This window comes from Mytilus galloprovincialis, chromosome 7, assembly GCF_965363235.1.
Source record: "Mytilus galloprovincialis chromosome 7, xbMytGall1.hap1.1, whole genome shotgun sequence".
Taxonomy (NCBI): Eukaryota; Metazoa; Mollusca; class Bivalvia; order Mytilida; family Mytilidae; genus Mytilus; species Mytilus galloprovincialis.
In genome coordinates, this window is record NC_134844.1 from 42,829,900 (window position 1) to 42,843,335 (window position 13,436).

The 13,436-nt window shown below is 34.4% G+C and overlaps 1 protein-coding gene across 1 annotated transcript; it reads left to right on the plus strand.

Annotated features, from left to right (window-relative positions):
• The first annotated feature begins 507 nt into the window (after nt 1-507).
• On the plus strand, nt 508-11,797 carry LOC143083044 (pancreatic lipase-related protein 2-like). The gene is made up of 6 exons (XM_076259180.1): nt 508-635; nt 1,234-1,517; nt 2,683-2,908; nt 9,767-9,865; nt 10,687-10,767; nt 11,540-11,797. Exons 1-6 carry the CDS (start codon nt 563-565, stop codon nt 11,779-11,781), a joined length of 1,005 nt encoding a protein of 334 aa, XP_076115295.1. The 5' UTR covers nt 508-562; the 3' UTR covers nt 11,782-11,797.
• Nucleotides 11,798-13,436: the final 1,639 nt, after the last annotated feature.

Consider the following 13,436-nt stretch of genomic DNA (forward strand, 5'->3'; position numbering starts at 1 on the left):
GAAATTTGGGGATGGGACCAAAAGAGGCCCTTGTCACCCTTATTTCGTCTTTTATAGATACTTATAGTTTTATACTCAGTTTTGGAAGTTCGTTTAATTATTTATGAATTTTTAAACTTCGTAGGTTCCTGAAACTTTAGAAACTCAATAACTGGCTTCTTTGATTCTATTATAATCAAAACTACAAAACAGAGTAAAAATTTATTTTATAGAACATATTTATTTCCTATGAATTTATTTTGAGTAAATTGGGAAATAAAAATAAATACAAAACTACTCTACTTAACATATTTTTGGATATGAATAACTATACATACGTATATTAACGGGTAGACATATTTTTGTGACCTTTTCTATATTTTGTTGAAATCGAGACTCTTTTTGTTTGTACTTCATAATCCTCGGGTTTCGATGTTTGACTGTGTGAACTCTGAAAGTCGGTGTAGTATACGCGCAAATGCACACTTTAACCTATAATATCTGATATGTCTTGAATTATCAGTTATGTAGATTATCTTACCTATCTACTGTAAAGCTAACCCTATCAGGAAGACTGAGGAATATGTGGTCTTTAAATGTGTTAGTATGTTTGGTATTTTCAGCCATAATATCACTTCTTCTAGCGGAAAACAGTAGTAAGTTGTAATAATTTAACTACTCCATTTTTTTCCAGAACTGAAAGAAACTTAATTCGTTTACAATGTAGAAAGGTTCGAAATGATACTGTAAAGTTAATTATTTTTGTAGAATTTTCTTTCCTTTACAACATAGTGATATCTTAAAATATTAAAAACAAAGTAGTTGATTTAATTGTGCGTGTTTTGCTGTGCATGTACGATTTTAATTACATATTCCTCTCCTTTTTGTGTGCTTTTTGCTGTGCATGTACGGATTTTGTGTCATGAATGGATACCCCATATCCTTTGTTTTTATGCCCCCCCCCCACGATAGTAGAGGGGCATTATGTTTTGTGGTCTGTGCATCCCTTCGTCTGTCCCGCTTCAAGCTAAAGTTTTGTTAAATTTTTTGGTCAAGGTAGTTTTTGATGAAGTAGAAGTCTAATCAACTTGAAACTTAGCACACATGTTCCCTATGATATGATCTTTCTAATTTTAATGTCAAATAAGAGCTTTTATCCCAATTTCACGGTCCACTGAACATAGAAAATGATATGCGAGTAAAGCATCCGTGTACTGGGGACACATTCTTGTTCTATTATATATTATATTTCAGCATCACATGTTTGCTACGACCACATTGGATGTTTTAGTAATAACCCACCATTCCTCAACGCTTTTGGCTACTTACCGCTATCGCCGGACCATATCAATACTTCATTTCATCTATATACACAAGCGAACCCTAACAATGGTCAACTTTTGAACCCTAACGGTGGTGCTGGGTCATTAAGGTCAACACACTTTGGACTTTCGCACAAGACTGTTTTTATAATTCATGGTTATCATGGCACTGAAAATAACCCTTGGATTCCACTAATGAAAGACCCACTCCTGAAAGTAAGAGAATTAACACAAGTATTTACTATATGCGAAAAAGATGTAATTTGCAAATAAGAAAGATACCGGTAAGATTTTGTAATATGTTGTTGCTTGATTATTTTTACACAGCTATTGGGGGCTGAGCTGTATTTTGAATTAAACTTGAGAAAAACATCTTTGCATTTGGGAGACGCTAAGTACCTTTTCTTATTAATTTATGTTTGCATAAGAATACCCGTATCATACAGTTATTTGGGATAAAGCCTCAAATAAAAATTGCACTTCGAAACTATCTAGGCATTTCATAGTTTGGTCTTTTGGTTTAAAAAACACAATTCATATGGTTAGAACTCAACTTACAAAACAAGAAGCTTCAAAACTTAAACACAATTGGTGTTAAGGTGGTACTTAACACTACAGGGAGATAACTCTGTAAAGTCAGCTAAACGTTTTAATTACATTGTGTTATAAAAGGAATATTAAGCTTCTCAATGATCAAAATTGGTGTTTGTCAAACTGCTATATAACCAGTGTAATTTTTCTGACAAAACGGTTGGTTCAAAATTTTTGAAATTTTTATATTTTTGTTAAAGGGTTAAAGTAAATAATTTGACAAAATGTTAAGAAAATTAAACGAGCCAAATTAATTTTAGTGAAAGTGTTGGGTACCACCTTAAATCAATTTAAGGGATATTGGTTCCCACTTTACCCACTGGAATACGTGACAATCTTACTTGACTTAACAGAGACGAAAAGAAAGAAAAGAAACATAATAACTATTTATTGGTCATGTGTAAACAAATTGAACAAACTCAAATTACATTTTTTGTTCTTAATTGCGGAAAATGCAATACAAGACATAATGTGAAATAAATATTAGCTAGCCCACAAATGTAATAATTTTGACAAATTGAACAAAGTCAAATTTCTTTATTGTTCTTAATTGCGAAACATGCAATACAAGCTATAACTTAAAATAAATACTATCTAGCCCACAAATAGGATAATTGTGACAAATTGAACAAACTATAATTACTTTATTGAGCTTAATTGCGAAAAATGCAGTACAAGCCATAATATGAAATGAATATTAGCTAGCCCACAAATGTAATTTGTTTCATTACTTATAATTTAATAACTTCTAACTGTCCATGTTTTCGTGTAAAAGTTGTGTTACTTTTAGTTTGATGTAAATGTAATTGTTGTGATATGGACGAGAGGAGCCTTTGACAGTTACAACCAAGCTGTAGCAAATACACGGGTTGTCGGTGCTGTTACAGCTAACATGGTCAAATTATTACACAGTGCTGGAGGGGTCAGTTATAATGACGTGCACATAGTTGGACATAGCCTTGGTGCTCATGTTGCTGGTTACGTAGGCGAAACAGTCCCAATAGGCAGAATTACAGGTAAGTTTTTAAAAAATAACTTGAAGCATATCGAATGAAACATAAACAGCAGGATTAGTTTAAAACACAACATTTGGTGTGCGAGTTATATTTATCAAACCAGTTTTATGGGAATAATATATAATTTTCTCACCAGTTTTAATTTCACCGTTCATTTTCTTTTATTCTCGGAATAGAGTGTGACTTAGTGTCAATCCGCTGACTTATATATCATGAATTTCTTGCACTTGTAAATTTAAGAAGCAGTCATTCATAATTTGTAGACTTCCTGCAACATAATTATTGCAAGACAAATATGTCTAAAAGTTTATGGGGCCTCGGTGGCCGAGTGGTCTAAGTAGTAACTACTGTAATCACTAGCCAGTCAACACAGAGGTTGTCAGTTCGAACCCCGAACGTGCGGGTGCACTCGACTTCAATCTTAATTGACTAGGAGTGTCAGTTTTAATATCGAAGGTCGGTGGTTTTAGGTGGGCACTCCGTCTTCCTCTACCAATAAAAACTGACCGCCACGAAACAGCCTAACTGCGGTGCTTAAAAGTGGCGTTAAAACACTAAAAATCAAAAATCAAATCTAAAAGTTTATCGTAGATAGATAGATTGATGGTTCACGCCACTTTTTTGTTTCGTGGCGGTCATGTTTTATTGGTAAAGGGAGGCTGGAGTGCGCGGAGAGAACCACCGACCATTGATAGGAAAACTGACTGACAATCCTGTTGTATTATGAGTAGTCTAGCTCACCTGCCACGTGCGGGATTAGAACTCTCAACATCGGTATTTATGGCAAGCCGTTCTCGTCAAAACTATGTTTAAACCCTTTTTTCGAAAAATATACACACTGAGATTTAAAAACCTAAAATAACACACTGAGAAATCGAAAATACACACTGAGATTTAAAAAAATAAAAAACACACACTGAGAATTCAAAATTACACACTGAGATTTTAAAAAGACACACTGAGATGAAATAAATTGAAAAACACACACTGAGAATTGTTAATTACACACTGAGATTTCAAAAATACACACTGAGATTAATATGCAAATTACTAATGAATATTCATGAGATGAATAATTCAACAGATTAATATCTTGATCTCAAGAACTCTTGTCATTATAATGAAATGCGATTCCTTCAACCAACATTCGTAATAAATTTCAAGACTTAACATTGCTCATATTCATAAGTTTGTTGCCTATAATTCAGATCATTACTACCAGTGTATCGGGATGATTTTTTGTTACTTAAAACCGTGGGTCCCTTTTTAAAGTGTTCCAACTGTTTCCCTGGTGTAGTGTTTGCTATGTATGTTTTATATCAGTATAGTAAGAGAGATAACTCTGTTATGTGTTGAAACAATGTATGTGAACTGCTTGTCTCCCTTTGTACTGTTATATATACAATGTGCTGAGTTTCCGGTTACGTAATAAATGATGTACCTTCAATGGTGTTTGTTTGTAAGCCAGTATCAGGTTCAATCCGAATGTGCTAGCCACAAACAGTATATTTAAATTGGCGACGAGGATAATCAAAGGTTGTATTACAAAATGGGATCAGTTTTACTACCAGATGTTAGCGGTATTCAGAATTTTGACATTTCTGACTCGACAGGATTGTCTGCACGTTGGAAACGATGGCTTCGGGCGTTTCAACTATTTGCCGCAGGAAAAGGGGTTACAGACGTAGATCAAAAATATGCATTATTATTGCACACAGCCGGAATGAATGTTCAAGACATTTTCTTCACATTGCCGGAAGGTGCCGGAGAAGGTGCATATGAGAAAGCGGTGAGTGCGCTAGATGCTTATTTCACACCACTTTCAAATGCCCCTTATGAACGATCAATTTTTCGATCTATGATTCAGTCTTCTTCAGAGACAATTGAACAATATATAACGCGTCTTCGACAGAGAGCTGATACATGTGAATTTGGCAATCAAAATGCAATTGATGAAAGAATACGAGATCAAATTATTGATAAATGTTTAAGTCACCATCTCAGACGTAAATTACTTGAGAAAGGTAGGACACTTACTTTAGCAAATGTTAGAAGTATTGCTAAAGCTATGGAAGATTCAGAACGACAAGCTAAATCAATTGAAGGTCAAGGTCAAGTCAACATGATACAGTCAAAAGGTAAACAGTATGGAAAGAACAGTTTTAATTCTGGTAGCAAAAGTTTTAATTCTGGTAATAAGTCTACTTGTACAGCAACTTGCTACAGTTGTGGACGTGAAGGTCACATTAGGACTGACCCAAGCTGTCCAGCTCGGGGGAAGAAATGCAGGAAGTGTAAAATTGTTGGTCATTTTGATAAAGTTTGTAAAACTAAGGATAAGTCAAAACATGGAAAGATTCGTCAAGTTGTTGAACAACCACAGAATAACACGGATGATGAGGAATATGTATTTAGCATGATCAATGTAAATCAGATAAATTCTGTATGTGATAATATTGTTGTCAATATAGGGAATGTGAATTTGAAAATGATAATTGATTCTGGAGCATCATGTAACATCATGGGAATAAATTTGTGGAATTATTTAAAAGATAATCATGTGAAATGTGTTTCGTCCAAGTCTACAAAGAGTTTATTCGCATATGGCAGTGAGGAACCATTGAAAATCGCTGGAATATTTACAGCTACTGTACAATGTAACAACAGAACTTTAAATGATATTGAATTTGTTGTTATTGAAGGCAAAGGTCAGGCTTTGTTGAGTCGTAATACAGCAGAACAGTTAGGTGTGCTGCAGCTTGTTCACAGTGTTAGTGAACCTGGAACAATTAAGGACAAGTATCCAGAATGTTTTACAGGAGTTGGTAAATTGAAATCATTTCAGTTACAGATACCTATCGACCCAGATGTTGAACCCGTTATTCAGCCTATGAGGAGGGTACCGTTTAATCTGCGCGATAAACTTGGCAAGAAGTTAGATGAACTTTTAGATTTAGATATAATTGAACATGTCAATGAACCTAGTCAATGGGTTTCTCCAGTAGTGGTCGTGCCAAAAAGTTCAGGTGATGACATCAGACTATGTGTTGACATGCGCCAGGCTAATACAGCTGTGAAACGAGTACGACATCCGATTCCAACAATAGATGAACTATTGCAAGATATGAACTCTAGTAAAGTGTTTAGTAAGCTTGATGTAACTTGGGCCTATCACCAAATTGAGTTAAAACCAGAGTCTAGGGAAATAACTACTTTTGTAACTCATAAAGGGTTGTTTAGGTATAAGCGCCTTATGTTTGGTATTAGTTGTGCCCCTGAATTATATCAAAATATCATGCAACAAGTCCTTCAGGGCTGTGAGGGTGTTCATAACATTATGGATGATATTATTGTACATGCTAGTAACCAGGTTGAACATGATAAATGTCTTGAAAATGTTGTTAGGGTACTGCGAGACAAAGGTATTACTTTAAACAATGATAAATGTAAATTTAATATGTCCAAGGTAGTGTTCATGGGTCATGTTTTGTCTGGTCGGGGTATTGGGCCAGCAGATGTTAAAGTCAAAGCTGTCGTTGAAGCACGTGAGCCAAGAACTTCAGCAGAAGTTCGTAGTTTCTTAGGTCTTGTTAATTATAGTGCTAGATTTATTTCTGACTTAGCTACTATTTCAGCTCCGCTGCGTGCACTTACTCGTAAAGATGCAACGTTCACATGGGGTAAAGATGAACAAAGGTCGTTCGATGAGCTAAAACGTCGTCTTGCCAATGCGGAAACCTTAGGTTATTATGACAAGTCGGCACTGACTAAGGTAATCGCAGATGCTAGTCCAGTTGGACTCGGAGCCGTGCTCATACAAGAACAAAACGGTGAGATGCGCATTATTTCTTACGCGAGTAGGAGTTTAAGCGATACGGAACGCAGATATTCGCAGACCGAAAAAGAGGCTCTAGCCTTGGTATGGGCGTGCGAAAGGTTTCATGTTTATATCTATGGAAGCCAGTTCGAGCTCTTAACGGATCATAAACCGCTTGAGTGTATTTACTCTACAAAGTCGAAAGTATGTGCTCGAATTGAGCGCTGGGTTCTCCGTATGCAACCATATACATATACTGTACGGTATATTCCCGGACCGAAAAATATAGCTGACTCGCTATCACGTTTGATCAAAGAAGGGAAAACACGTGACAATCAGGAAAATGTAACTGAGGAATACGTTAAATTTGTAGCTCAAGAATCAACACCGGTTGCGATGACAACACGCGAAATCGAAAGAGCTTCCGAGAATGATCCTGAATTAAAGGCTGTCCGAGAATGTCTTGTTCACAGTCAGTGGCACCGCATCGAGTTCAAAGAATATCTTCCTATTCGAAGTGAACTATGCGCTATTGGTCAATTAGTACTTCGGGGTACTCGTATCGTGATACCTATTAGTTTACGGGAACAGGTACTTCAGCTTGCTCATGAAGGTCACCCTGGTATTGTTGTCATGAAAACGCGTTTACGAAGTAAAGTCTGGTGGCCAGGGATAGACAAAAGTATTGAGAAGTTTTGTCGAAGCTGTTACGGTTGTCAATTGGTTAGTCAACCTAGTAAACCCGAACCGTTAAAGCGTACAGAGTTGCCCTCTGCGCCGTGGCAACATTTAGCTGCTGATCTATTAGGACCGTTACCGAGCAATCATTATATGTTTGTATTAGTTGATTATTATAGCCGCTATTTTGAAGTCGCTGTTACTAAGAATATTTCGTCGGAAAATATTACGTCGTTGATTTCAAAATTTTGCTTGACTCATGGATTGCCGTTATCAATTCACACCGATAATGGACCCCAGTTTGTTAGTCAACATTTTAAGAACTTTATGTCCGAACATGGTATAGTCCATCATAGAACAACTCCGTTATGGCCACAGGCTAACGGCGAAGTAGAGCGCCAAAATCGTTCGATAATGAAGCGTGTCAAAATTGCGCAAGCCGAAGGTCACGACTGGAAATTAGAATTGAGTAAATTTTTAATCATGTACCGTAGTACTGCTCATTCTACAACAGGAGTAAGTCCGTCCGAATTACTTTTTGGTCGAAAAATCAGAACAAAGTTACCTGAGTTGATTGATTATAATATTAATGATTTTGAAGTACGCGACCGAGACGCCGAACAAAAGGAAAAAGGAAAAATATATGCGGATAAGCGTCGTGGTGCGTGCGAGAGTGATATTCGTGTCTCCGATCAAGTTCTAGTCAGGCAAGACCGTGGAAATAAAATGTCTACACCTTTTGTTCCATCCCCTTTTAAAGTGGTGGAGAAAATTGGTAATAGTGTATTGGTTGAATCTGACCAAGGTGTTCAATACAGGAGAAATGTGACACATTTAAAGAAATTTATTGAGAGAGAAAATAATGATTTATCTTGCTCACAATCTGATGCAAACAAAAATGTAGTTAATACAGAGTCTGAAATTATTACTAGTCACAAAGATGATTTTGAGAATTTAAATGAATCTAGCAATTTTGATGAAAATAAGTGTTTAAGTTCTAGTCAAGATGAAACTTGTAGTATGAAAGATAGACCAGTCAGATTGAAAAGGTTACCGTCAAAGTTTGACGATTTTGTTTTGAAATAATATGTGTACTATTATGAACAATTACAAGTTACATGATTTATGTTATAAAGGTATTAATAACAAATGTTTTTGTTGTTGTTGACATATTATTGACAATGTTGTTTATTTGAATTTTTATGTTTAAACAAAATTGACATAGGGTAGTTCAATTTTTATTTGTAAAACAAAAATGTCAAGATGTTTTCAATTCTAAAAAAGAAGGAAGAGATGTAGTGTTTGCTATGTATGTTTTATATCAGTATAGTAAGAGAGATAACTCTGTTATGTGTTGAAACAATGTATGTGAACTGCTTGTCTCCCTTTGTACTGTTATATATACAATGTGCTGAGTTTCCGGTTACGTAATAAATGATGTACCTTCAATGGTGTTTGTTTGTAAGCCAGTATCAGGTTCAATCCGAATGTGCTAGCCACAAACAGTATACCTGGTTTCGCTAGTTAATCTTTTATATTTTTGTTACGTTTATATGCTATAATAGACACTTGGGTAAAAATTTCACTGCATTCTTTTGCAGATTGTTCCAATGTTTTCTTATGATTTTAATAAAGTTTTTCACCATTTGGTTATATTTTGTAATAAGAGTAAGTGGGTATTTTTCTTGTTCTTGTATTTCTAAAGTTTTTTTTATTAATAATTTGGGACGAAATCGAAGGACTAACGAGTTCTGTCCCCTTGTTGTTTTAAGCTTGTAATAGATTCAGATTAAGTATGCTAATTAGATAGGTGCGCATAAAAAGTGCGCACAAATCTCAGTGTGTAATTTTAAATTCTCAGTGTGTAATTTTAAATTCTCAGTGTGTAATTTCAAATTCTCAGTGTGTGTTTTCAGTTTATTTATTCTCAGTGTGTCTTTTTGAAATCTCAGTGTGTAATTTTCAATTCTCAGTGTGTATTTTTTAATTCTCAGTGTGTAATTTTCAATTCTCAGTGTGCTTTTTTCATTTTTGTAATCTCAGTGCGTCTTTATGAAATCTCTGTGTGTAATTTTTAATTCTCAGTGTGTAATTTTCAATTCTCAGTGTGTAATTTTCAATTCTCAGTGTGCGTTTTGAAGTTTTAAAATCTCAGTGTGCTTTGTTGTAATTCTCAGTGTGTAAATTTTTCGAAAAATGGTTCAAACATAGTTTTGACGAGAACGGCTTGCCATAGGTATTGACAGGCTTTTGATACAAAAGTTCGAATACTTGCACCACTCGGCCACCGCTACCCTCTTGTTTATCATACATTTTTTTTTTTATAAAATAAGAACTGATTGGGTAGTGTTGGCTATTGATAGGTCTAGACCCGGCTGGTCCAGAATTTAATACTGCTGATCAAAGAGTACGATTGGACCCTGCAGATGCAGCATTTGTTGATATAATTCATACTGATGGTGGTAAGTGTAACCTATAATACGTCATTGTTTTTTGTACAGATCTTAGAACTACCAATAAGTAAATAAAATAGCATTTTAAATGCTGCATATTTGCATAAAAAATCATCGCATTGTTCAATTTTAATTATTTAAATGTGCAATAAATTATTACTTCGTGTAGCATATTCAGTTGTCTAAAAAAAGGTATAAAGTAGGAAAGAGTTGCAAAGACTACTATCGTAAACATTAATCTAACATGCTTTTTCGAATAATTTATTCACATGATACTAGTACAGAATAACAACTGTACTAACATTTCAAAAAGGTTTTCATTTGAGAGCCTTTGAAAACAAAAAAAACGGTCAAGAATATTTTAATCATATGAACACCACCATAAGCAACTAAAGAATGTATCATTACAAAGATATCAATAGACTATATCCATAAATCCTTTTTGGATCTGGCAGATCACTGGAAATAGGTATTCCTAAATAGAAATGATCGAATCCATCCATATAGGCTAAAGCGTCAAAATGTTTGTCATGTTTAGTTTGCCATTGAAGTGTTTTGAATTGTTTGTAGGATATTCTACTGGACTGGATAATAGGTTTTGAAAATGTAAAAAGGGGGGGGGGACCCCAAAAACCCCCAGACACAGCTTGTTTGATTTTAAGCAGACAATGATTATGTTTTAATTTATTTTTCTGTATTGTGTAGAATTGTTTCCATTTGTAAACTCTATCAATTCTTTATACAATATCAAGTTCAAACTATTGATATTCTTAAAGAAAAATGTGTACGTTTGTTTTTCATGCTAGTAAATTTTCAACAATTCATTTCAGCGCTTGGATTCCAACATACAATGGGACATGTGGATTTTTATCCAAATGGTGGCAGATCTCAGCCTGGTTGCTTATTTGATAGTAATGTATAGTTGTATAATTTTTGCTCGTATTGTATGTAACATATATGCAGAAACTCTAATTGGTAAATGCTCAGATATAAACTCATTTTCTGAACAAACAAACAAAAAATAAACAAAAAGTTAATGATAAGGAAAAAGAACTTCACTGACATATATTGCAATACCCCAACAGTTATTATATATTTTTGAATGAAACATTAATTTAACTGTCATTTACGTGGGAGATTTTGTCAGGGTTTGTGAACACCCCCTATTGAATTAACCTTGGAATTCGGTAATTTTTTATAATAATTTATTTTTTATCAAACGTACAGAATTTTTCTAGACTGACTGGTTTCATTAGACATGCATATAGCCAAACAAAATAAAAATACGTGGAGATATATTTTTACCAATCTTCCACGATCAAATTTACATGTGATAATTATACAATCTGCTTCATGTGTGGCAGCTGTTATACGTGGGAAATAATATTATTGTACAGTAAGACATGTAACAATTTTGATTGGATAACGTCTACCAGCAAATCCATGGTAAACTAGTCATTTGCAACAACGCTGCGCAATTCCAATCGACACTTCAAATACAGTTCTGTTACTGTTCGATTATAAAAGAAGTATCAACAACCTTTGTTCATATCCAGAGACATATATTAAGGGTTGGTAATTATTAAATTGCTTTACTCGAAAAAGAACAATGCTGGTCTCTTTTCTTTATATGTGCTAGTTGTCATAGTTATATTCACTGTTAATATAATACTTTATTTGCAGAAATTGCACCATTTTACAGTTGTGGTCATATGAGGTCGGTTTACTACTTTATAGAATCGATAGATACAAAATGCCATTTTAAATCTCATCCATGTGATAGTCAAGATGATTACAAACACTCTCTCTGTTCCGGATGTGGGAGTGGTTGTCTAGAGATGGGGTACCATATTTCAACCAGTGCTCGTGGGACATTTTATTTGAAAACTAGTCCTCATTATCCATATTGTGCTGGTTCACATTAAATTATAATCGACTTCATATTTTTTTTATCTGTCTTTAGTTCGTTTATACAAGAACTACACTTTTTGTGAGTAGCAAGGAGTAGCTAGTACATGTATTATAACAATTTATTCAAATGGACAATAAGATAAATGAATATTGATATAAGATGTGGTACGAGTGACAAGCTGACGAAAAATGGAAATCACACATTTTTTTAATCTGCAATGCTCCAAAACATAAATTTGTAAAACATAAAAGAATGTTAGGACATGATACAATATCATGAAGGATCAAATAAATGTCAAAACTTTGGAATATCTGAATATTTCAGTGTTATAGAATAATGAAAAAAAGTGGTGATAAAAAGTAATTTTAAAAAGGTTGCAAAGTCATTCTTTTTAACGCCTACTTGCATTTGTCATGTTTGCGTTCGTATGTAGTAGTGTAGTTCTGCAAATATGTAGGGCTCTTAGGTTTGTTATATATTCGTTAGATGATTGGATGCTCCAAATCTTGATACTGGGAACTGATTAGTTTTATCAAAGGCATAAAATGTACTTTTCAAAATCCTCTGTTTTTTTATTAGAGTTAAAATGAGATTCTGTAACAATTGCATGGACCGTCAAAGTATCACATGAAGATTCCATTCTTTACGTTTTTGGCAACATGCTTTTTCACGAAATTGAATGATAAAGTATGAATATTTTAATCATATTAACATCATATTCTAGTTCACTGGATTATGCCATTATACACAAAGAAATGCTCATGGTATTATTTTAATTAGATTTTTGATATAGATGATTCGTTAGTCCGAATCCCTCAAAAGCGCAACTTCGGTGATTAACGTTCATTCAGTTTACATTACACAAGCAAAACAACCCTATTTAGAAAACTTAGATGATGTTAAGGCCTCTCGTGTTCAGTTTCTGGCTAGCAAAAGCTGTCTTCCATCGAACGCTTCCCCCCCTTTTTTTTACATGAAATTGAAAGATGTTGATGTATATCCGACGTGTTGTATTGACCTCTTTGTTTAACATGACTTTTTATGTTGCTTGAAAAAAAAAGTAAAATCACAAAAATACTGAACTCCGAGGAAGATTTAGAACAGAAAGTACCTTATTAAATGGCAAAATCACACGAACAAACACATTAACGAATGGATATAACAGCTGTCATATTCCTGACGTGGTACAGCTATTGTCAAATGTAACAAACGGTGGATTGAACCTGGTTTAACAGCGCTAAACCGCTAACTTATATGACAGTCGCATCAAATCATATTTATAACGATACGTGAAAAACAGACATAAAAGGTATAATTTCCAAAAAAAAGGAGTAAAGCAGTCATTGTCCAAAGTCAGGAATCTGATGTACAGTAGTTGTCGTTTGTTTATGTAGGTTTTACGTGTTTCTCGTTTCTCGTTTTAATATAGATTAGACCGTTGGTTTTCCCGTTTGAATGGTTTTACACGAGCAATTTTGGGGCCCTTTATAGCTTCTTGTTCGGTGTGAGCCAAGGCTCCGTGTTGAAGGCCGTGCATTGACCTATAATGGTTTACTTTTATAAATTGTTATTTGGATGGAGTGTTGTCTCATAGGCACTCACCCAACATCTTCCTATATCTTTTTGAACGACTTATATAAAATGATATTCGCAGATGTTTGTTTTTTT